The sequence below is a fragment of the Amborella trichopoda genome, chromosome 4 (assembly GCF_054954075.1).
Source record: "Amborella trichopoda isolate Santa Cruz 75 chromosome 4, AtrichopodaSantaCruz75HAP2 v2.0, whole genome shotgun sequence".
Lineage (NCBI taxonomy): Eukaryota > Viridiplantae > Streptophyta > Magnoliopsida > Amborellales > Amborellaceae > Amborella > Amborella trichopoda.
In genome coordinates, this window is record NC_142339.1 from 16,885,138 (window position 1) to 16,910,138 (window position 25,001).

Consider the following 25,001-nt stretch of genomic DNA (forward strand, 5'->3'; position numbering starts at 1 on the left):
AATATTGTATAGAAAAGAAGAGATAGTGGGATCTAGCACTGCCTCAAGCCGAGTTTGCCTATAACAATGTTCACAATAGATCTACTGATAAGAGTCCGTTCGAGGTGGCATATGGGAAAAACCCGACTTATTCACTTGACTTGGTTCCTATCCAAGCCAATGGGGAGGATCATGCTAACATTGAGAATTTGATTGACTAGGTGAAAGGAGTGCATGAACAAATGTGTGCTAGTCTAGAAGCCAATACAGCCAAATACAAGGACGCAGCGAAAAAGCATCGCCATTTCAAGGAGTTTAATGTAGGAGATTGGGTAATGATGTATCTCATGAAGGAACGAAATCAAGTGGGAAAGTACATCAAGCTAAATGATCCCAAGGAAAGACAATTCAAGATTTTGAAGAAGATGGGTAGCAACGCATACATGGTCACTTTGCCTTCACATATAGAACCTTCAAACATCGTCAACATTGTTGATCTATTAGAGTATTGTGGTCCAAAGGTGTATGAATGGGAAGATACAAACTCGAGGGCGAGTTCTCTTCAACACGGGGAGAATGATGATGAGTAGAACACTGCGAGTAGTCATAAGTATCTTCTTTGGAAGTGACATATTCCTCTTAAAGATCACTCATATATGGACGATGAAAACCCTAGGAGGGCTTCCAAGAAAAATAAGAAGAGCAAGTATTAGTTTCAATAGTTTTTTTAGATGTTTTGAGGCTATTTCAGTTTTTTTTGTTTATATCATTACTAGACTAGTTAGGGACTTTTTAAACGTTTTCATTAAAGTCAGGGAGTTTAAAAAATTTGAAGTTGTACTTAAGTTAGGACCTTTTAGTAAAAAGTTTAATTATATGGACAAATATTGTCTAAAACATTAAATAAACAATATTTAAGTGGGGCGCGGATGGCTAAATCCCCCCTCATTATTCACAAGTTTCTTAGCCCCTCTCTCCTAACTCTCTCTCCCCTCCACGCCCCACTCTCTCTCATCCTATCTTCTTTTTAAATCTCTCTCTCCTCTCGCCCTAGGTGGTGCACCACCCATAAGAAAAAAAATAAGGGTGGCACACCTAAGCCTAATTAGGGTTTGAGGAGAAAGAGGTAAGCCCAGCTCTAGAAAGGGATGTGCCTTCATGGTATTCCCTAGTTTATGCTAAAGGAATTTCACAAAACCCTAATTTCTTTTTATGTTGTCTAAAACCCTAGTTTAAGAGGTATTGCTTAAGGAAGCTTTCTGGCTCTGAAAATTCAGCAAGACCAAATGCATTGAAGTGCCATCAATCAGGAAATCGGTTGTGAGGTGTATTAAGTTCTATGGGGGTGACCCCAGGCATAATCCAATAAGTCTTCCAGTCTATTTTGTTTTGTTTTCAGTTTTGTTATATTCTGAATTTTCAGGAACATCATTTTAACTTTAAGTGCTAGTGGTAGTTTGGTTTTTATTCCTGATTGTGTTTATTCATTTTGGAAATAAAAGGAAAGGTCTTAGGTTGCATTTAGGGTTTTAATTTTCATTCATAGCAGTATATTGTGGCACTTATAAGTCTAACTCAGATTCAATGATAAAAGAAAAGACGAAAAATTCTTATTTTATAGCCTTGAACTCCACATGGCCACATCTTTTAGTATAACCCTGTATACAGTCTAACTAAAGCATAATAAAACCGTGACACGTATAGAGATTTTACAATATTCAAATATTCATATGAAATAGAGACAATGCATGCATTGGTAGTTTGGACAAGAACAAAGAAAACTTGTTTGAAGCCCCATAACCAATCATCCAGCATGAAAAGCCAACAGAATAAAATATAGATATTTTTGCTTAGCTCAATAAACATATTTAATAACCTGAAAAGGATATTCCATTGGAAAAATGGAAAATTAGTTGAAGCCACTTGGAATTTATTCAGTAGGGAGTAGGCATCAATCGCTGCGATGTAGAGAGAGCAGTGAAATTAAGACTAAGAGTGGTCCAAAATTGCCACATCAGACCAGCAAAGGATGAACCACTGATTGGGTCGCTGGTCCTGAAATGGGGTCTGAACAGGCATCGAACTGTAGAATATCCTGTACCGGCCAGTTCAACTAGTCGAGACCAAACTGGCCAGTCCCAAAGAGCTACAACAATAACCAAAACTGACATTTTTTCTCATTTTTTGACATTTTGGGTCATTTTTTAACTTTTTGTCTCTCAATATGATGAGGGGAAATCTGGTAATTTTTACCACTTGGTTAGATTTTGGGTTTAAAAACTGGGTTGTTAGAGAGAGAGATCTTTTTGCATTTTCAGGTTTTATTTTGAGATAAAAATTGATTTTTATTTTTTATTTTTTATTTTTTGGGATGTTTAATACTTCAGTGCATGCATGGAAATTGTTTTGTAGTTAAAATTTTCTATTCTTTATAGTATTTTCAATTTTGTTTATATTGATGTCGAAATGAATAATTGATCCTTTTTTGTATCAAAGACTTCGTAATTTCATATTCATTCAATATTTTTCTGCAAAAGTAAGGGCTATCTTTAATGTTTTATTCTTATGTGTACTTGTGTAGGTCCGTAGTAAAACGTATACAGAAAATATAAGTTTCCAATAGCCAAGGGCATTGTGTTTGTGTCTTTATTTTTTTTGCTTTTTTTTTCTTTTCAAAGAGGTTATCTTTTTTCGTTTTTTCGTTTTTTTGTAGCATTGATTCTTTTCAAGTATGATTGTGAACTGCGGTTAGTGCCAATTTATTTGATAACCAAGAAGGATGGATCTAGGTGGATTTGTGTGGATAGCATGACAATCAACAAAATAACTATGAAGTAACGCTTCCCAATCCCGTGGCTTGAAGACAGGCTTGATATGCTAGCAGGCTCAAGGTTCCTCTAAAATTCACTTGAAGAGCGAGTATATAAGCTGCATGAGCTGTTCGCATCAGTATATAGAATACAATCTGGAAGATTGGTAGAGCTCATTAGGGCATAAGCTACATGAGCTGTTCACATCAGGATATAGAATTTTAAAGGAACTGGTGGAGAAAAGAAGTACGCATCAATAAGTGATTCCTAATGATACCCAAGAAAGAACAGCAAGAGATCGTTCACCATTCGATTCATAAGAATATCAGCACAATACAGTCTCACCAGAATGAACATGAACGAGGTAAGTTATGCCCCAGACTACAAAAATAATGACAAAAACATCAACCAACCTCACATGATTGGCAATCATAATGGGATCAAGATCACAGCGAACATCTTTCAAATCAGGAGACCATTTTGCCGACAAAATCCCAGTAACAATGACATCATCTGCAAAAACGGATCATGAAAATGCAAATAAGTGCAGTACATTACAACTCAAAATAAAAAGATAAACAGAACTAAACACAAAAGATTAGATTAGTACGACAGAATCATGCAAATCATTGGAATTTAGATGACAATCCAGTTTTGGAGGACAGCCAAAGAAGTGCAATAAAATTTCTCTCACAGCATGTGTTATGTGAAATTCCTTGCATGGTTTACATTACAGAACATAGAACATATTGTTACTCAGGAATCCATCATATTAATTAATGAAACAAGTGTATGAAGCATAATCTGGAAAACAGAAGACCGCGAAATGCCCCAGTAACATTTTATGCTTGAAGCATCATCATAAAAATGAAGAAAGATGACTTCCAGTTAAATGAGATACAGACATATACATACATTGCAATATCCGTAAAGAAATCAACCTTTATTTTATTGATTGAAATATTCATAAAGAACTCAACCTTTTTTATATTTTTTTTCTATAATACTTTTCTGTAATTTCTAAACAGTTTTACTAAATAGTCGTTTGGTCGTTCTCTATACCAATTTTCTTGAATTGTCGTGTGGTTATTCTGTAATCCATTCCTTAAGTATCACTTAGATATGGAGTGTGATCTCTTGAATGCCACTAAATGTTCAGTACGGCAGTGCCATTTTAGAATTAAATCATCTTGACAGGGAAGACTTCCAATTGAACAAGATATGAATGCATATAAATCTCCATTAAGTATCCAAAAAGAATCTTTTCAATTATAGTATATTCAGGTATAAATAAAATCATATGTTTCTTGTATAAATAAGAGACATAACATATGCACAGGTTAGTATCTTGGCAGTAAAAGAAAGGTAAATTTTCCATGGACAGGGCAGTCAAATTTCTACATCATTTTGGACCCCCAAAAAGAATATCCATTTGTTGATGATAGCTTCCACTCAAACTATGACTCTAGACCCTCCATTCATTGGTGACACGATCTACAGTTTTAAGAGCTCAAAAAAAAAAAAATTTGAATTGATCGCAAAGTGGATCAAGTGCTAGTTGCAAAAAGTAGTCCTACAAATCCAATTGATATAGTTTTCAGCTGGTCCATCAACACCGTCGAAATTGAAAGCCTCATCCACTGGGAATGTTTCCTTGAAAGGGTTTATCAAAGATTAGGAAGTTAATTTTTCTAGATAAATAAAGCAACTCCTTCAGAATGCACTTAGAAATATCCATTAGAATTTGCTACTCAAATATTACGTTGAAATACTTTACCCCCAGCTTTAACAAGGTCAACAAGATCATCTTTCAGAATGACGGGAATTGAGCGAGGAATAGATCCGACACCCACAACCTGCACACTTTCTTGGATTTTCATCTCCTGATAATCATGACATATTATGCTGTCTTCCACGTATTGGAAAACTGTATTTGAGCATGGCTTCTACAAGAGAACAAAAGGGGAACAGGCATTAGCCATGAATGAATGAACTTCATAGCAAGCAACAGCCAAGATGGGGGATTTATAGCATTCCAAATAATCCAAGAATACAGTGATACAATATACTATCTATCAAAGGACTAGAAGTCACAGAAAAACATGACATATACTCAACTAGCAAAGAGTGAAGTAATTATATTATAAAGCAATGGCTCTTTGGTTGAAGTAATTATATCTTTAGGCAATGGCTCTCAAGTTGAATTTACAAGAAAAACTTCCAAACCATGAAAGCCAAAGATGGTGGCAAAGCCTTACAACTAGAACCAAGCGCAAAGCAAGAAAAGCATAGGCTTACTAGTAAGGTTTCTTATAATCTTATAACGACAAGAGATAAGGAATGTGATGCAAATAAAAATTATAGTTATCATTTTATTTTATTTTTTTAATGGATTAATTTTTGTTTTAGGAATTGGGGTGGTGTGAGTTTCTTTTTATGTGGTTAGGAAGTTGGGTTTTTAGGATAAGTTAAGGCTTGGTTGGTTTTAATGAGATAAGGATAAGTAAAGCTTGGTTGATTTGAATAAGATAAGGGAGCCTTGATTCATGAGCTTCACATATGAGAGTGTTGGTTAGGATATGCAAAGAGAGAGTACGTTAGCCTCATTGATTCATGGGCTTCACATATGAGAGAGAGAGAGAGAGAGGTTCACGAGATGGAAAAGGAAGATAGAGGGCAGTGTTGGGGAGAGAAGAAAATGGAACTCTAGGTAGATAGATATGGGGAAAATCGTAGAAGAGAGATAAATGTATTCTTTTATATTTATTATTATTATTATTATTATTATTATTATTATTTCAGTTGTATTTAAAGGGCAAAGACCCCTTCTTTGTATAGAGATTGGAATTGGGTAAAGAATTTAGGTCTTGCGAAAAGATCTTTAGGGTGGACTCTCTTGCAGACCTAGAGAAAGGGTATATTCTCCCAACTTTTTTTTTATTTTTATTTTTATTATTCTGGTTATTATTTTCTCTCAGCATTAGTTAGTATCAGAACCCTGAGATCCATGCTGATTACAAACAACTAATGATCAAGTTACAGAGCCTCTAGATCAAATATTTGAGCGATTGGATCAAAGATTTCAGAGACTCAAAGAAGGCCTAGTAGAGCGTATTAGCAAAGTAATAGAATAAGGTCTATGAGGTCAATTTCATAGATTGCAATCGCAAGAAGAAGAACATGAAGAGGGAGGAGATCAAGAATCAACCACCAATCCAAGCAATAATCACACATCACAGCTTTCTTCAAAAGTTGAGTTGATTAAGAGTCATGAAATACAAGTGGTGGAAGGTGCAAGACATTTTGGCATCAAAAATGATTTTTTAAGCACATCACGACTTCGTTCGACTAGGATCAACAATTCACCATGGCAAGGATGAAATTTTTCAGTTGGAATAGAGTGGAGAAGATAATGAAGGAAATTCCATATTCCAAAGTGGAGCTTCCCCAGGAGAATGATGCAAATAAAAATTGGGGTTATCGAAATTTTATTTTACTTTTTTAATGGATTAATTTTTGTTTTAGGAATTGAGGTGGCATGTGTTTTTTTTTATGTGGTTAGGGAGTTGGGTTTTTAGGATAAGTTAAGGTTTGGTTGGTTTTAATGAGATAAGGATAAGTTATGCTTGGTTGATTTCAATAAGATAAGGGAGCCTTGATTCATGGGCTTCACATATGAGCGAGTTGCTTAAACTATGCAATGAGATAGAATGTGAGCCTCCTTGATTCATGGGCCTCACATATGAGAGAGAGAGAGAGAGGTTCACGTGATGGAAAAAGAAGAGAAGGAAGTGTTGGGGAGAGAAGAAATAGGAAATCTAGGTAGATAGATATGGAGAAAATCGTAAGAGAGAGATAAATGTATTTTTTATATTTTCTATTTTTACTATTTCAATTGTATTTTTTTATTTTTTTTTAGTGTTAACAAAAATATTATTAGAATAGTTAATGAGAGTCCCCTGGTGGGCGAGACTCTCTACAAAAAAGAATAGGCCTACTGACCCTATACAAAATGTATTTAAAGGGGAAAGGTCCCCTTTAAATATTTTAAATACTATTTCAATTGTATTTAAAGGGGAAAGGTCCCTTCTTTGTATAGAGATTGGAATTAAGTAAAGAATTTGGGTCTTGTGAAAAGATCTTTAGGGTGGACTCCCTTGCAAACCCAAAAGGAGGGTATATTCTCTCAAACTTTTATTTTATTTTTGTTTACTTTTATTTTATTTTTGTTTTTTAGTTTATTATTATTTCACTCCCTTGCAGACCCAGAAAGAGGGTATATCCTTTCAAACTTTTCTCTTATTTTTGTTTTCTGGTTTATTGTTATTTCTCCCTGCATCATAATGTATTATAAAGATCACAATAGTTCTGAATTTCTATAGTACAATATTGGGGTTTGTGGCCTTTAAAGGCCGTGAGAGTATGTAATTAACATTTATAGTGGATTATACACTTCAGTGGGAACGTGTGATGTTTAACTAACCAAGGGTTAGGTAGTCTATGGCCCGGGTCATGTTTAAAACCCTAAACCTTGAGCATGTGATACTACCAAAACGTCATCCCTTATTGAGACCAAAGAGATGCCCAGGGTTGGATTGTAGGCTAGAATAGTGGGGTAGTCTCCTATGTACGGATATAAGCCTGTAAGAGCAAGGGCTAAATCAATCCCCAATAAACTTCCACACGGCATGTACATATGACAGCCACACTACTGGGAAGCAACCTTGAAAAAGGGATATGTGTACATGTGCATAGAGAGAGTCCCCCTTGCACTATAGTGACATGCGCTTGACTTGTGCTTAAGGGGGAAACTGTAATTCATTTTCAGGGATCATGATTTCATTGTTTATTGGCCAGCTTCACGAGTCAATCATGAGCTCCTACATGAGACTGTGTGCTATAAGTTTTGTTGGGTTGGTTTGAAAAGACAGTTGTGGATCACAGTTACTGGGTCGCGTGGAGTGCCCTTACAATCACTTATTTTGACCCACAGGTACCAATCTACTTTCAGATATTTTATTTTTAATATTAGAAATATGCTTATGAATTTTTGAAATTTGTCAAAAATTTTAAAATAAATTTTTGTTGTAAATTCTTTGAAAAGGGTCTTTCTGAAAATTTTGTAGTGTGCAAGAGTACATGTGGGCCCCTTGGATCCAACCCCACGTGTACCACACCCCATGGGAGGGTGGAGCGTGGAGTCCATGACGCCCACATGTCACCTCTAGAGTTGGCATGCCCCTCTACTTTCTTGATTTACAACTTTTGTTTTAATTAAAATATGTTTTTAAGTTAATTAAATAATATTCTAAAATAAAAGATTATGTGTGCCTATTTTGTGGGAGTTATTTTAATATAGATTTGACCAAGATATTTTATTGACTTCCTATAATTTTAAAGAGACAAATAAGGAAGTTCTACAAGGATTTTAGATTCGTCTAAATCCTAATCAGACAAGAAGTGGACATGGGTCCAATATTAAAGGGATTAAATTCTAAGATTAAATTTCTAATATTCTTCCATAAACCATGCTGGCTAATTTATGGGATGGATAGCTTAGATTTATTTCTCTCTCACCCCACAAATTTTCTAAATTCCTATTGGTCAAGGTGAGTCGTAAGGAGGGACCCCCTCCATGCTCCACACAATTCCCACACCTCTCTCTCTCTCTCTCTCTCTCTCTCTCCCCTCCATGCCCCACTGTCATCTCATCTCTCTGACTCTCTCTCTTCTCTCACTAGGTGGCACGCCACCACTACGAAAAAAGGGAGCAGCATTGCATGACCCTATCTAGGGTTTGAAGAGAGATGACCCAACCCTAGGAAAGAGAGGTTCCTTTGAAGCATGCCCTAATTTGTTCCAAATGAGTTCTAAAGATACCCTAATCATCTTTTATTCTCTCTAAAACCTTAGTCTAAGAGGTATTGCCTAAGAAAGTTTCCCAGCTTTAAAAATTCTCTCATGGGGTTTGACATCACCCCCACATCACCCTCTACATGGGACTGACGTGGGACCCCCTAGGCCTCCACGTGGACACCCATAGGCTATTTGGGTGTCCCATGCGGGTCCCAAGGAACTGTCCTTGTTTGTCATTTTGCAATCATAGTTCTGAAAAACTCATTTTCTTGCTCAAAAAATCCGAAAAATTCTCAAAAATCCACAAGAATAATTTTAATCATTTTCCATCAAAATAAATCATTATAACACTGTTTAAAAATATTTACAAGGGAAATTAGGATCAAATGGAGTTGAATTAGGAATCAGAATACTCTAATCGGCTAGAGCTAGAATCCAAAGCCACCTTCTAAGTATGATCCAATAAACTCATGACCCACAATGTATAATCAGGGGCTCATGATATAGCTTATCAAAGTCAAACCAATGAGTAACCTTGAATCCTCAAGTACTAGTGGATTTTAAGGCACCCCCTAGAGGACATGCACACAACATGGTGCGGCAGTTCCTTTCTTGGCACATGTGCATACTTACCAGTGGATCCCTGGAAGAGCGTCTTTTCATGCATTGCGACTATTTGTGCATATGCTACGAGAACGTTCTACGAGTCAGGGATTTAGACCAATGCCCTCGATTCACCCTGACCTTGCCATAAGGGCTATTTTATCATCGAGCTCATATTATCAATCACATAAATCACATCGCCCTAACACAGTCATGAAGCTCAAAACATAACAACAGACCCTGACTTAGAGGTAACACTCCACCCTCTCGGTACCTTCCATGCATACAAATCCTCATCATGACTCACTCGGGGTTCCATGACTCTTGGTCTCAATGCGCCAAGATCTTAGAGTCATATCGCTATATTACTCTCACTAAAGTTAAGAGCTATTTAAATGTCAGAATTTTAACGCCTTGCAAGGACATATTCCAACATAAATGGGGAGATAGAAGGAGAAATTTACATGAAACAACCAGAAGTCATAGAAAAAGGAAAGGAAACCTAGTGTCTAAATTTAGGAAATCCTTTTATGGCCATAAACAAGTATCTAGATATTAGTACATTAAGTTGCAATCAACCTTGTATATGACAAGATCAGTGAGAGTAATCTCTCTAGATTTGGATGACATGTTCATGGCCAAGAGTTTAATGGCTCTTGTATTGGAAACAAAAGCTTTCTTGTCACAGAACTTCCATATGAAAGATTTTGGAGAGGCTTCATATGTTTTAGCCATCAAGATCACCAAAATTAAAAGAGAGAATTATTCAGTTATCTCTAGAGAAAAAGCAGTTGTACATAGAACTCCGTACAGAATGGTTAGCATTCAGGTTCAAGTATGATGGTTTTACCAACATTTGGCATTCTCTCTTCTTCACAACTATATGGATGATTTGGGAAGAGCGGAACCACCGTATGTTTCAAGGAAGGACACTCACTCGTGTGAAGCTGACTCAAAGGATCATCTACCATGTTCGTGATTTAGAGGATGCTAAGGCATGTACTTACCACATCTCAGAAAAGGCAATTACTGAGAATTAACGACTTACGTGGCAGCAGCAGAGAATCAAGTTACCCATAACAATGGCATGGGCTTTTCCACATTCACAACATTTTAAGCTAAATATCGATGGGTCTTCTATTCAGAATCCAGGTCAAGCTGGTTGTGGGGGTGTCTTGAGACGGGATGATGGATCTTTCATTGCTGCTTTCTCAGTTCCTCTTGGAATTGCTACTAATAATTATGCAGAATTTCGAGGTTTACAAAAGGGTATTGATTTAGCCACTCAAATGGAATGCTTCCCCCTGCAAATTGAGAATGATTCTTCTTTACTTGTTCAGGTCATACAGGGCAGGTGTAAAGCTCCATGGGCTCTTTATATCATAAATAATCTCAAGTCTGGACTTGAGAATCATTCATGGTCCATTTGCCATGTTTACCGTGAGGCTAATATGGTGGCTGATGCTCTTGCCAAAACGACTACAATTTTTGCAAAGGCCACCATTTGGCGCTTTAGGCCTCCAAATTTTCTTAACCTTCCTCTACTTCATGATGTGGCGCAAGGACCTTATTGTAGGGTTGTAAGTAGTACGATGTAATTTTTTCTACTTTTCTTTATTAATGAAATAGGGGTAGAGGACCTTCTCCCTCACTGATTTACCCAAAAAAAAAAAGAACTCCATACAGAAGTGCAGTTGGGTCATTGATGTATTCCATGTTAGGGATTATACCGGACTATCATTTGCATTGATTATGATTAGCAAGTTCCAAAGTAATCCAAGCATGGAGCACTTGAAGGCAATTAAAAGAGTTCTGTGATATTTAAAGGGAACCATTAATCACATGCTCAATTATGAAGGAGATTCGTCCACACAGATACAAGGATATTTAGATGCGCATTATCAGGGTGATCTTGATGAGATGAAGTCCACATCAAGGTATATCTTCACACTTGTCAGTGGAGCAGTTTCTCAATGCTCTAGGAAACAGGATGTCATTGCACTCTAAACTATGGAATCCAAGTATGTAGCTTGTCAACTTGTAGCAAAAGAAGCAGTATGGTTAAAGAAATGTTTTAATCAGCTAAGATTTAATCCAATGAAGTGCTCATGTGTAAGAATATTATGCAACAACCAAGCAGTGATTTGCATGGCTAAAGAGCCAGGTTTTCACAAGAAATAAGGCACATTAAGGCAGACCATTACCACATTCACAACGAAATCCAAGCAAGTGAGATCTAGGTTGCTTATCTCTTAAAAGAGGCTATATCAGCAGATCCTTTAACAAAAAGATTGGCGGCAAATGTATTTGTCAAGCACGTGCATAGAATGGGCTTGACAGATACTAAGAGGGAGTGATTTTATAGCCTTCAAAGGTCAAAAGGGAGATATTGGATTTTTGTGGCCTTTAAAAAGTTGTGAGAGCATATAAAAATACCTTGTAATAGATTATACACTGCAATGGGACATTTGTTGACTGACCTAGGGTTAGGCGGTCTATGGTTGTGGTCATGTCCAAAACCCTTATCCCTAAGCATATGGCAGCATAAAGGTTTTCAGAGGATCATCCCTTGTTGAGGTCAGAGAGATTCTTAGGGATAATTTGAAGACCAGAAGAACTCTATGCTCTCCTGTATACAGATACAGGCCTATGAGAGGGAGGGTTAAATCCTCAACAAACTTCCACAATGAAAGAGCATATGCAAATCACATTACAGAGAAGCAAGCCTGATAAAGAATGTGTGCATGTGTATAAAGAGCCCCCCTTACGCTACAGTGATTGAAAGTTGAAAAACGTGTACTAGAACGGTTTATGTAGCTTTAAAATTTTTCTTTTTTTTTCTTAACCGGCTAGATCACTTACAAAGATCCAAAGATTACAAAATAAACTCAAACGAATAAAGGAGGAACACAAATTTGGATTCTCACTTGCTGCCACTTAATACAACTCTTTATTACATGAAGAAAATTATATAAACATTAACTTAGGAATAAGAAACATAGACTACCGTAACCAAAATAAAGTCTCAAAAGATTGCATCAATTGGACTTGATACACCCCACTCTGGGTCTCCTATACCGATGGCGCACGGGATCAAGGTCTTTCTTAGATCTCACAACTATGATAAGCCTTGTCTAGAAACCCTTCAAGAATGAGAGCAAATGGAATAAGCTAGAGCCTTGGTCTCAAAACAACATGTATTGGTGTGTCCCTCTAGGCTCTATGTGTTTAGGGCGTGCCCCCTTTTTCTTTCAATAATGTTTCTAAGTATGGAAAGATGAGCTAAGAGATGAGAGAGATAGAGGGTAGTGTGCCACCTTGAGGAGAGAGAGAGAGGTGCAAGTTATGGTGTAGAGAATGGGATCCCCCACAATGAAACAATATATAGACTTGTAGTTAGGGTTAGGGTTTTTAGGGTTTAGCCATCCTTATGGAGATTTGATCTAAAACATTGATCAAAGGAGACTTGTGGAGTGAGAGATCTTAGACTTACAATCCATAGATCAACCATCATGATCTAATAGAAGGTGCTAGAACCTTATCCCTCAGCTTCCTTAACCTAATCCCATCAAATATCTAGTGTCTAGAAAATACAATACACTTTCCTTTTATTTTCTTCAAATATCTAACATATGCTTCGTTTGAAAAGTCAAATACCCTCTATTTCAAAAACTTCCTATTTCAATTTAATTGATTGAATGGCCAACATGCACGCCATCACAATAAGAAGTTATGTACTAAAAGTGGGGCGTGCCACCCATGGGGTACTAGTGGGTCCCACGCACCTCCCCTCATGATCTCTTTTCATGGGGCCCATGGAGAATAATGGGCCCCCATGTGAATTAAAAAAATTAAATTAATAAAATGATTTTTAGACAATATCTACTATTTTATTTTTCTCTTTGAATTATTAAATACCTAAAAATGCAGTTTAAGCCTATTTATAAATATGTTTTAAAAAAATAAAATATTCAGAAACTTATAAAAATTTATTTTATTAATCTAAAAATTATTTATAATCAAATTAATTATTTTTAAATTAATATGATGGGAATCGGATCTAACTTCCTTAAAGAAAATGCGAAAATACTGAGGCACTCTATCTCTTTTAAAGACCATACTCATTGGAGTTCCTTGTTACACTACAATAAAATTGATTACATGCTTTCATAAGGTATTCAAATGACCACAAAAACCCAACATTATGTGCATTTCACTTTCTCTTTCCCGGGGGGGGGCTGTAATCTACATTCTAAGACCATGGTTCCACTATTTATTGGCCAACTTTGACGAGCAGTTTTGAACCCCTACATGAATGAGACTATGGGTCATGGGTCTCGTTGGGTTGGTTTGAAAGACAGTCAAGGATCACGATTATTGGGTCGGGTGGAGTGCCTGGACAATCACTTATTTTCACCCATTGTCCACTTCCAAAAATTTTGTTTTCAGTAAAACAATTGTTTCTGGGAATTTTTGAAATTTTTTGAAATTTTTCACATTAATTTCAGCAACAAAATCCCTTAAAAGGGCATTTCCAAACCTAATAGGTCGTGATGAGTCACAATTATGGATAGACATTACCTAGACCTTTGATGCCAGTATAAGGAGGGAAACCCCCTCATTCTTTGCACATTATTTTCTAGCCTCTCTCTCTACCTTCTATCTCCACGCCCCACTCTCTCTTCCCTCTCTTGTTCTACCTTCTCTCTCTCTAGGTGGCACACACCCCCCCCCCTTGAAGACTCTAGGGGTGACATGCTGGTAAGTAGCTTGCCCAGCCCTAGATTAGATCAAGGGGATGTCGGATACAATGGCATGCCCAAAACTTCATAAAGGGTCCAAGAAACCCTAATGGTATTACGCTCTCATAAAAACTCTAGTTTGTGAGGTATTGCCTAAAGAAGCTTCCCGATTCAGAAAATTCAGTAAAGCCAATACGATTAGAGTGCGTCATCAGTCAGGATATCAAGTATAGGATCTACTAAGACCTATGGGGGTGACCCTGGGCAAATTCAAGTAAGTCTCCTTGGCTATTTGCTTTTATTTTTCAGTCATCTCCACTTGTTCAGTTAAATTTCCAAGAACAATAGTTCTACTTAAATTGGTAGTAAGCTTGTTGTTAGTTCTAGTATTGTGTCTATTCTATTTGGTATTAAAAGCATAGATCCTAAGTTTTATTTGGGGTTTTATTTCTTGTTTACAGCAATATATTGTGGCACTTGTAAGTGGAATTCAGATACATTAATAAAAGAAACAAAGAATTTTTTTATTTTACTCCCTTAAATAATATGAGTAATGATCCTATGAGGCCCTCCCACACCCATGTGTGTAGGACCCCAAAGGATCGTCATTAAATTTGGCACAAATCTATAGAAACGTTATCACATGGGTGTGGGACTTGACTTTTCTAGAGATCTGTGCCAAATTTAATGGTGATCCTTTGGGGTCCTACACACATGGGTGTGGGAGGGTCTCACAAGGTCATTTCTCAAATAATATATAACTACTTCTTTCTTTCCCTAGGTAACCCATGGCCCTCGGTCACCCGTGGTGATTTCCAAAACACTTTGTAAACAATCCTATCATTTTCAGGGTCCAATGGCTTTACCACAGCAATAAGTGCCGAGGTTTTAGCTCTTCATCAAACTCCATAACTTGGAATGGGGTACTTCCTTATTATCGAAGGGGATTCTAAGAATGTTATCACTAGGGCTTAGAAATGTAGGTCCCTGTCACTTAGAGGTAGAAAAACGTAATCAAAGCTACCGTCTCAAACATCCGTGCTTACCAGATGTCGTTGTATAAAGCCAGCCTTTGTGGTGAAGCGGCTCAAGCAGCTCCTGAGGGGCTTCTTGTGGTCCAGGGTCGATGATTCATGTAAATTCCATTTGGTTACATGGGATATGGTAAGAAGACCCAAAGGACAGGATGGGTGGACCAGGGATAAGAAGGCTCTAGCTCTATAACATGGCGCTTCTAGGAAAACTATTATGGCGATGGGCGAGTCAAAACGAACACCTCTGGTAACAGGTGATCCAAGGAAAATATGGTTTGGAGGAGCTGGGTTGGAAGCCAAATGGAAGAGCAGATGAACCTCCCTTCAGGTAATAGAACTAGCTGGGGCCTTGGCTTTGGGAGTTTGGAAGGCTACTACCTCATCTTACCAGATTTAACCCTTTCATTCATATTAGGGCCAAGCAAGGTGATAAGGTACGATCATGGAAGGACTCATCGGCTAGAGAAGCAACCATGCATTCAATATTCCCTAGGCTCTTTGCAGTGGCTAGAACATGAGAGGCCATGGCATTCGAATTCATTGCTGATGAAAGAGTTTGGATGCACATTTTCGAAAGAGATCTCATGGAGGAGGAAACCTAGGACTTGGTCCCTTATACAACTCCTTTTTCTCAATACCTCCCAAGATCAGGGAATGATAGAATAGTTTGGGCCCCAGCTTCCTTAGGGTCCTTCTCAATTAGGTCACTTTACAGGCTGCTCAATCAGGAAATCCATAGCCCTCCTTTAGTCATTGTTTGAAAAGCATAGTTTTCACTAACCCCTTCAAAAGACCAGGCTTTTACCTGGATTGTTTTGTCTAAAAAAAGCCCTTACTTTGGACCATTTACAGCAACGCAAGGGTATCTAGTCAGACAAACATTATGCTCTTTGCAAAAGGGACGAGGAAATTAGGGAGATCATAAGATCCTCCACTGCCCTCTCTCACTGTCAATTTGGGCTCCATCCTCTGAAAATCACTTGGCAATGGATCCTCAAAACAGCCTAGCAATTGTCCTTGCGTTACTTGAACCCACCTTTCCCTATAGGGGTCTTCTCCTTTGGGGGGCAGCAATTTTGGAAATTATATGTAATGCAAGTTTAGTAATAATATAAGCAAAAACAAGGAATTAGTTAAGATTGATAACTAATAAGTACCTATAAGAAATTATTTTCGATGTCTTGGGTCAGGATAATTAATGAGAGATTGAGGAAGATATTACTCATAGCATTAGGGGTTGGGGGACAAAGCAAAGGTGTATTTCTGGAATCTTATATGATTGTCGCGTACCAATGAAACTGAAGGGAAATTCTATAGGATAGCTGTAAGACTAGCCATGTACTATGGGATGGAATCTTACGCAGTCAAAAAACAACATATCCATAAAATGAGTGTCGCTGAGATAATGATGTTTTGATGGATGAGCGACAAGACAAGGAAGGATAGAATTTGGAATAGATATATCCGAGGGAACAGAGGTAGCTCTAATAGGCGATAGAGTGAAGGAAAGTAGACTTAGGTGGTCTGATCATATGAGTTTCGACCTAAAACAGCATTAATTAGGATGGGAGGATATAGTTCAAATGGAAGACTCTAAAAGCGCAAAAAGCAGACCCCAAAGGACATGGATGGAAGTAGTGAGAAAAAATATGGTGACTTATGGTCTGACTGAGGGTATGGTTGTTGATAGAGCGGATGGAAGAATAGGATTCATGTAGCTAATCCAAATAGTAGGGTTCGAATATGATCATCATGATGATATGGATGTTGTGGCTACAACGCTAGAACATGATACAAGGATCTTTGAAGGAAGAGAGCCAGAGCCCAAGCAATAGACGATTGTATCACATTTTTGGTTATTTTTCAACCCCAGTTGCATAACCTATTCCATGGTTGGTCACACCCAAACTACGATCAACATTAGGCATGGGCACTTAAAACAGAGAGTTAAGAACTTCAAACCTAGTCAATGGATACCTCCAGCTGAGGGAGAGATCAAACTAAACTTGTGTGGCTGCTCCCCCAAGAGTGGGTGCTCATGGTGATTTCCAAAACAGTTCATAGACCATCCTATCATTTTCAGGGCCCAATGGTTTTGCCAATGCCACAAATGCCGAGGTTTTAAGCTCTTCTTCCAAGGTACCAAAGTCTACAACTCCGAATGGGGAACTTCCCTTACAATCTAAGGGATTCTAGGAATGTTATTACTTGGGCTTCCAAGTTGGGTCCCTATCCCTGGCAACTTGAACCCCATTTTGACCAAATTTTTGACATCACTATCTCATGCACCTGTGAAAAATAAAAAAATAATTCATAAAAATTAAATGACCAGAATGCCTCTGCAATTCTTTATTTTTTATGATTATTATTATTATTATTTTTTCTGGTGTTCCCAATGGAGCATAAACTCAAAATTTCATCCCAATCTGTTTTAAAAAAAATGAAATTCAAAGAGTGATATGCGTTCTCAACCATCCGATCAAATATCTAATGGGTGAGAGTGCTAGTGAAATTGCTGCAACATTTTGCTAGCAACCTAATGGTAGTTCTCTCTCTCTCTATCTCTCACTTTATTTTTCTATACATATACACACACATACATGTTTGTGTTTGAATGTAACCATCGACTGCATGCCCAATGTATATATGTGTGCGTATGTGTGTATATTGCGGGATCCAAACCGGTAAAGATGATTTTCGATCCAGATCGGGCGATTCTAATTCAGATCAGTGGTTTTTCAAAAACTAGTATGTATATATGTGTGTTTATGTGTGTATACCCGGGTTGTCGAATCCTACTTTTTGAGGCACGAAGAATCTAACACCCCATACCTATGTTCTACACCGACATGCGTACCCGTATCCATGCAACATAACTTTCAGTTTAGTTGTTCTAATTGATTTTACTTTTTGAAACTAAGATGTGCTCCTTTTCTAACTAGACAATTCCTTATTCATCTCCTTCCAATCCAAGATTCGTAGGCACAATACGAAATTCTCATTAAATTTTATTTAATCTCCTCCTAGGATTGGAACATTGCGTAGATCCTTTTCGCTGTCCCTCCTTTCCCCATTCAAACATTCCATACCATCATTTGAATTTACGCACTTACCTTTAACCATCTCCATACTTGAATACCTCTCTTTCTTCATTCGTTAAGCTATATTGTTCATTGGTACTATTTTCAAATGCTAAGTTGTTACTTCCATGATCGCAGGCATCCCATCCGTGTTTTGAGAAAATCATAAAAGCAGTTGATAATGGTTCTTTTACGAACGTGTGAATATGACTTCCCTTGTCATGACAAAAAATTGGTTTAGTTGTTTTAAAACTGGTCATAACCTAAGGAGAAAGTGGTGGCTCTAGTACCATGACAGCAGCAGTATAACAATTTCTATATGTGCAGTCTGCTATGTACAGAAAATGTAAGGAGCATTATGATGGAATGGCCCAAAAAAGCCATAAAATATGTCACACAAAATGGTAGTGACAACAATACCCATACGAAGAGTATAAAGCGATAAAAGCCCCAATAAGTATATCCAAGAACTTAAACTGCAAGCTAATCTCAATCTCCAAAACATGACGAGTTGAAGGCAGCTGCATAAAACACAAAAGCCAGATAGAGCAAACCTGAGAAGGGCAAGATGTTGGGAGTCTTATGCTGTTCCCCGTTTCCAACTCTGGATAAACCTTAAACCTATGAATAACATGGCCCAACAAATAATGATAAGTATACAAATGGAAGAAAATAACATATTTTTACAGTAACATAAACAAACAACCTTCCTGTAGAATATTTACAGTTTAAATTGGAAATTACATTCTTACAGTACCATAAACAAACAAGTCACCAAAACCATTTTAGAGGTGGGTGAGAGACTCATACAAGATCCGAATCACCTCCAATTCATGATCCTCCAAATAAAATTTAATTTGGAGCTCCAAATCTCTTACATCAACTGTCCGTTCAGAAATCAAAATGGATGGCTCAGATCTGATATTGGGGTGACAATAGATTTGGAGCATCTTGACTCTCCTCTATTTTTCTTTTTTTTGGGCATGGGCAGGTAGTGGTTGGTTGGGAGACAGTGTTTTCAAACTGTCCAATTGGCTTTTCCCTGTAAGATTGAGTTGATGTTCTGTGTCCCTTAGATCCCCTATCAACTCAAATAGAAGGCCCAAAATTTTATTTGGTGGTTGCAATAGATTTGAAGCATTTTTTGTTAGGAAATTGTTTTCTAAGACACGAAGACTTATGTGGAAGTTTTATGGGTGTGTTACTACATGTAAAGTGGTTATTGATGTGGCACAGTGTTTAGGTCTAATACTCCGAGTTCCCTTATATCAAGTATAAATCATTAACCACAGAAGCAGTACAGAAGTATATAGAATGTATGACAAAAACTAATAATACTAGCATTGTCCTAATACCAAAATACTAGTTGGGATTACAAGAGAAGAACCACGAATTACAGCAACCAGAAAAAATAATTAAAATTGCGACCACATCTCTAGTCATTTGCAAAATACAATGACATAAAAAAAAAGAGATGGAATAAAAATGATGTACATCAATCCATATTGACCAAATTTCCAGAGACCTCTAACAAATAGCATGCCACTACATGATGCACAGGTATGAACTTGTATCAAATTCTTGTGAAGTTTAATTTATACTCCCATTTATCAAAAGCAAAAAGCTAATGCCTGTATTTGAAATTATTAGCAACGTAATGCCTCCTTTCATTTCAATAGCGGTAAAATAAATTATATCATCTACATGAGTTAATATCATGTGCAAGCAGAAACAAACACAATAGACCAATACTTAAGAGTTAAGACATAACAAAGCAGGATGAAGTTTCCAATGTCCATCCCTCTCAAGCCATGGAATTGTGACCCACATCTAGGAACTTGTGGCCCGTAAATCCATCTGTTTATTCCTCTGCCTGTCCAATTCATTGCCCACAATTGGGTCATCTGCTTGGAATCAAATGCCAGAATCTTCTCAGGCAAAAGAGATAGAGGACTGTCATCACTAACATTATTTTTTCTAGGCACATCACCCTTAGGTGTTGGCAACATGTAGATTTTGAGCAAAATTAGAACCTCACTCTTAGCACTAGTCCGATGCAAGCATGTGTAGAGAGAGATTATTGTTACAGAGGTCAGCCAAGGAGGGGTATACCTGCCAAATTTTTGTTACATATTCAACGCAGCCTGTTCTTTAAAGTGCAGTTTTTTTTGTATCCTCATCTTATGTACAAACTTCCCTTAATGCTCACAACTCTATAGTGACAGAGCTATGTAATTTGTTTCTTTTTAATAAAATATTATCAATTTCACTCAAAAAAAATGTAGACATACTTTTCTATCAAATTATAGTATTACAAAATTTACGGTCTGCAAATGCATTTGTTCTTTCCTTTTCCATCAAACTAATTTTATCAACGATTGCTTCCTTTGTATTTTCTTATGTTTCAAAGGCATTATCTTTTATTATAAATAAATAAACATTGGGCCTTGGGAAACATTACTGCAAAAGCTGAATATGTAACTTGCACATAGGTCAATCAGCTCAAGTCCCAGAATAAAGCCTTCTTATCATTAACTTTACCATCAAGTCAAAGCATGCACATAAACACAAACAGAAACCATTTTACACAACAACCAACATGGTACCAGTTCGAAGACACAATCTTCAGATGCTAATCCAAACAAGCAATGGCGCTAAGATCAAAAGTAAACGAACGTCAATGGAAATACAAATAAAAAAAAGCCTCACGTGTGTTTGCATTTTCTGCACTCAAATTCTCTCTCGCCTTCAATCATTTTGATCGTACCCGTCCTGATGACAGTCCCTTTGAGAGTGAGAAGGATGCCCCTGTGTCTCACTCTCACTCTACCAATGCTTGGAAAGGTCTCTACAGATAATGGAAATTTCCAAATTCTCCCAATTCAAAATAAATAATATTATAAATAAAAATACAAGAAAAAAAAAGATCCATCAGTAAATGATAAGAACTCTTTTTGATAGTAACGAGACAAAATGATAAGACTAAGGTCACTGGACTGATTTATTTTACCTGGGCATTCAAGAGGCGATCCACTCACATTTATGCGAACATGAACAAACTCTTTAGCAACCATTCCACTATCATCCTTATGACTTTCCAACAATATGCCCTGGAAATGATGATCACCACACAACAAAGAGGAAACAAGCTCACACTCATCAAAGAAACCTCTCTCTAAGCCATAATCTAAAATGCATTTCAATCCTCTCCATAAAATCAACCACCCACCTGTGCTACACGAGCGGCATCATCAAATTGGGGCAAGAGCTTTGCAGGACCATAAAAGAGGACGCTGGCCAGCAGCGGGTCAGCCTCCATTAGCTCCGCAAACCTAGAGAGATGGGGAGGAAGAGATAGAGAGAGCAATTCAAAGAAGTTAGAGAGAGAAATCTAGGGCATATTTATTCTAAACTCCAAGAGTGAGAAGGAGACAGACTCAATTTGGAGGGGGAAGTGAAGCAAGTGGTCTAGAGAGAGAAGGATGGAGAGAAGCTGATGCTTGTAATGGCTAAGGAGAAAATTAGCAAGTGGTAGGGTGTAATCTTCGTCGTCCTCCCCCCCATTGGAAGCGCTACGGTGCTGACTGGGATTGTTCGTCGCAGCGCCCATTGATTGAGTGTGGAGTGTGGAGAACGAAGAGGCTGGTAATGAATGAATGATGCCTGCCTTAGTTCCTTGCATTCATTCCACCGCTCTGTTCAGGTTGGCGGGAAGACAAAAAAAAAGGGTGGTGTTTCTTCGAGTCCGCTGACTCATGTGTTCATTTGCGTCCCCTCCAAAGTTCACTTAAAAGATGGACTTTGGATCGAAATTTTAAGAAGACGTATTTCCATTAAGAAAAAAGTTTATACGAACAAATTTTATATAAGTTCACAATGTTACTTATAGAAGTAAGATTACAGATTACCAGTTTATTTGGATGGTATACATACTATCTTAAAAAAGGTGTAACTTTTTAATGTGGGTGCGGTTTGTATAGAACCTAGGCTCTAAACGATCAAATTAGAGCCTATCTTCAAATAGTGTCGAGAAATGTGTTTTCAATTCTGAAAATCTTTGTGATAGCCTTAAAATATATTTTTATATTTATTCATAAAGTTTAAAGCTTCAAAAATAGCGTAGATTGACAAATCTATGAACACTTGAAAATATTGAAAATTGGCGCTCCAAAGATGCGTTACAAAATACACTATTTCCATAACTTGAAATCCAATGTTTTCTCATATCTATGCATCTTGATGTCGAGATAATCTATTTGAAGTTATATGAACATCAAAACAACCTCTTCTAGCAAAAATTTTGAGGTAGGCTCAAATTTGATTGTTCAAAGCCTCAGCTCTATATAAACTTTTCCCTTTTAATATTGGCTTAAAAGAGATTCTAAATCTATACCATCTAACAAAAAGTGATGGTGTAAAACATTGAACTTTAGGCTCTCATTTTCGACAAAAGATAGGTGTTTGATGATCAAGAGTGCTAATTTTTTCCAAACTAAAAAAAAAGGAAAAAGGCCTAGTCCCGGGTCTTTTAAACACATCGTCCATATAGACCCTCATCTCTATGTACAATCCATCGACCTATCTTACTATAAAAAATACACCCACTAAGCCACCTTTTTTAAGTCTTTTTTGCTATTTTGTTTATGTTTTTTTCAAAATTGGCAAACTCACCTAAAACTAGAAGGAAAGAAAGTGAAACTTAGCCTCATCCTTTCCCTAACTCTTTATGTACTTTCTCTCTATTCAAGTAGCTTCCCCAAAAAAACAAAAAAACTTCCCCAAATTCTCTTTCTTGTGTTGGGGTTATGTGGCCATTTAAAGGCTTTATGAGAACATGTACAACTATAACTATAGTGATGTAATAGCTTCAGTAGGAGCGTGGTCTGAATGGACAGTGTGCCATGGTCCTGGATAGATTGTGAGCAGTGTTCGCAAAATCGAACTGGAACGGTTAACCAGACATGGGCCTAGAAGCGGTTTAACTGGCCTAACAGGTAAACCAGCTGATTCAACCGTTCTAACCGAGTAAGTTCCAAGCGGTAAAACAAGTGTTGAAAAAAAAATATATGAAAAAAAATCTACTAAAATATGAAAATTTTATAAAGAATGATCAAAATAAAACACATTCAAATGAAGTTGAAAATTAATGAAAAAATGGATTTTAACCCATTTTATATCTTCCAAGGGTTATTTTTAAAATTTTCTAAAACAGATGGAAAAATATAAAAGTGAGTATTAATGACTAAAACAATTTTTAATCTCTACCATAATGTAAAGAATATTTAAAAATGCAATACAAATCAAATTCCTTATTTTTTTAGAATTTATATATATATATTAGAATTTTTTTTTAAATACCGATTAGTCACCCTAACTGCCCAAAACCGGAATCGGTCACTCGCCGGTTTCGATCTAACCGGGTGGTTAGCGGTTAGATCAGGCAATTTTGCAAACAATGATTGTGAGGCATCGTTGATGTCGTGACTCATCTGACTTTTGACAGGCTATTGCTCAGGTTGATTTTTTAAAACCCATAGCCCTAGGCATTTGTGTAGAACCGATAAGGGTTTCGAGGTGGGGTTTTCCCTTTATGAGGTCAGAGTTGTGTCCAATGTATTTGGCTAGGGGGCTAGATGTGATCCACGTGTGTGATGGTTGGTCTGAGAGGACAAGGATAAAAATCATCATCATTACCATCACATAGCATATGCACTAGATAGTCGTCCAAGAAGTAGTCATTTGGATGCTAGTGTGTGTGGTGTACATGTACTAAAGAGATAACTGTTATACGTCATTTTTTATGTACTTATATTGCCAGGATGTATAAAGAGGGAGCCGGTAGTAACCAGGTCCCGTCGGTACCCAAAACGTCGTCAGACCACGAGAACACTGTATAAATAAGACTGATATTGGGTGACCTCAGAGGAAGTGTTAGAATGGCCTCAAATTTCATAAGAGTGTAGTTTTGGATACCCTAAAGACACCCGTAAAGTTGTGTCGTGTTCTGATAAGTTTTGAGCCGATTAGGACGAAACTCAATTTGCAAATCCAATTCCTTTCATGCTAAAAATGGACCATATAACTATCGCCTTATTTTCTGGGTCTCAAAAGAGTATCAAACCACCACCATAGTATCCAAATCATCAAACAACCTCTAGATACCAAATTTCAGCCCAATCATCCCTTTGGGACCATTATGGGCCTAACATACTAAAAAAGAGTGGGTTTTACACTATTGCAGTATAGCCTCGATGAACTAGTTTCCATTTATGGAAACTATGTTTTCTCATTTTGAGATGAATTTCAAATGCTCATAACTTGCTCATTTTGGGTCAAATTTGGACACAAGCTAGATCTTGTTGATACGCACATTTTGACGTATGTCATGCATCTTAGCGTGCCCTGAAACGAGAGAATTCTTAGGGAGAAAGTGGGCTCAAAATTTGAAATTTTATATTTTAAAAAAAAAAACATATCATTCTTTGAGAAGAGATAGAGAGAGCAATTCAAAGAAGTTAGAGAGAGAAATCTAGGGCATATTTATTCTAAACTCTAAGAGTGAGAAGGAGACAGACTCAATTTGGAGGGGGAAGTGAAGCAAGTGGTCTAGAGAGAGAAGGATGGAGAGAAGCTGATGCTTGTAATGGCTAAGGAGAAAATTAGCAAGTGGTAGGGTGTAATCTTCGTCGTCCTCCCCCCCATTGGAAGCGCTACGGTGCTGACTGGGATTGTTCGTCGCAGCGCCCATTGATTGAGTGTGGAGTGTGGAGAACGAAGAGGCTGGTAATGAATGAATGATGCCTGCCTTAGTTCCTTGCATTCATTCCACCGCTCTGTTCAGGTTGGCGGGAAGACAAAAAAAAGGGGTGGTGCTTCTTCGAGTCCGCTGACTCATGT

The 25,001-nt window shown here is 37.3% G+C and overlaps 1 protein-coding gene across 5 annotated transcripts in view; it reads right to left on the minus strand.

Moving 5' to 3' along the window:
* Window positions 1–21,961, minus strand: part of MCM9 (minichromosome maintenance 9) — an 86,009-nt gene extending 64,048 nt beyond the window's left edge. For 4 of the 5 annotated variants that reach the window (XR_016054249.1, XR_016054248.1, XR_002282512.2 and 1 more), the window contains exons 1-7: window positions 21,542–21,960; window positions 21,334–21,436; window positions 21,115–21,214; window positions 20,814–20,952; window positions 18,659–18,725; window positions 4,567–4,735; window positions 3,203–3,302 (exon numbers count right to left, since the gene is read on the minus strand). Coding sequence is in view for 2 of the 5 variants with exons in the window: in XM_020673165.2 (XP_020528824.2) it covers window positions 3,203–3,302; window positions 4,567–4,735; window positions 18,659–18,725; window positions 20,814–20,952; window positions 21,115–21,214; window positions 21,334–21,436; window positions 21,542–21,786 (923 nt within the window). In the remaining 3 variants the exon portion in view is untranslated. Of the gene's footprint in view, window positions 1–3,202; window positions 3,303–4,566; window positions 4,736–18,658; window positions 18,726–20,813; window positions 20,953–21,114; window positions 21,215–21,333; window positions 21,437–21,541 lie in introns of all 5 variants that reach the window. The other variant, XM_020673168.2, reaches the window with a different exon arrangement.
* Window positions 21,962–25,001: the final 3,040 nt, after the last annotated feature.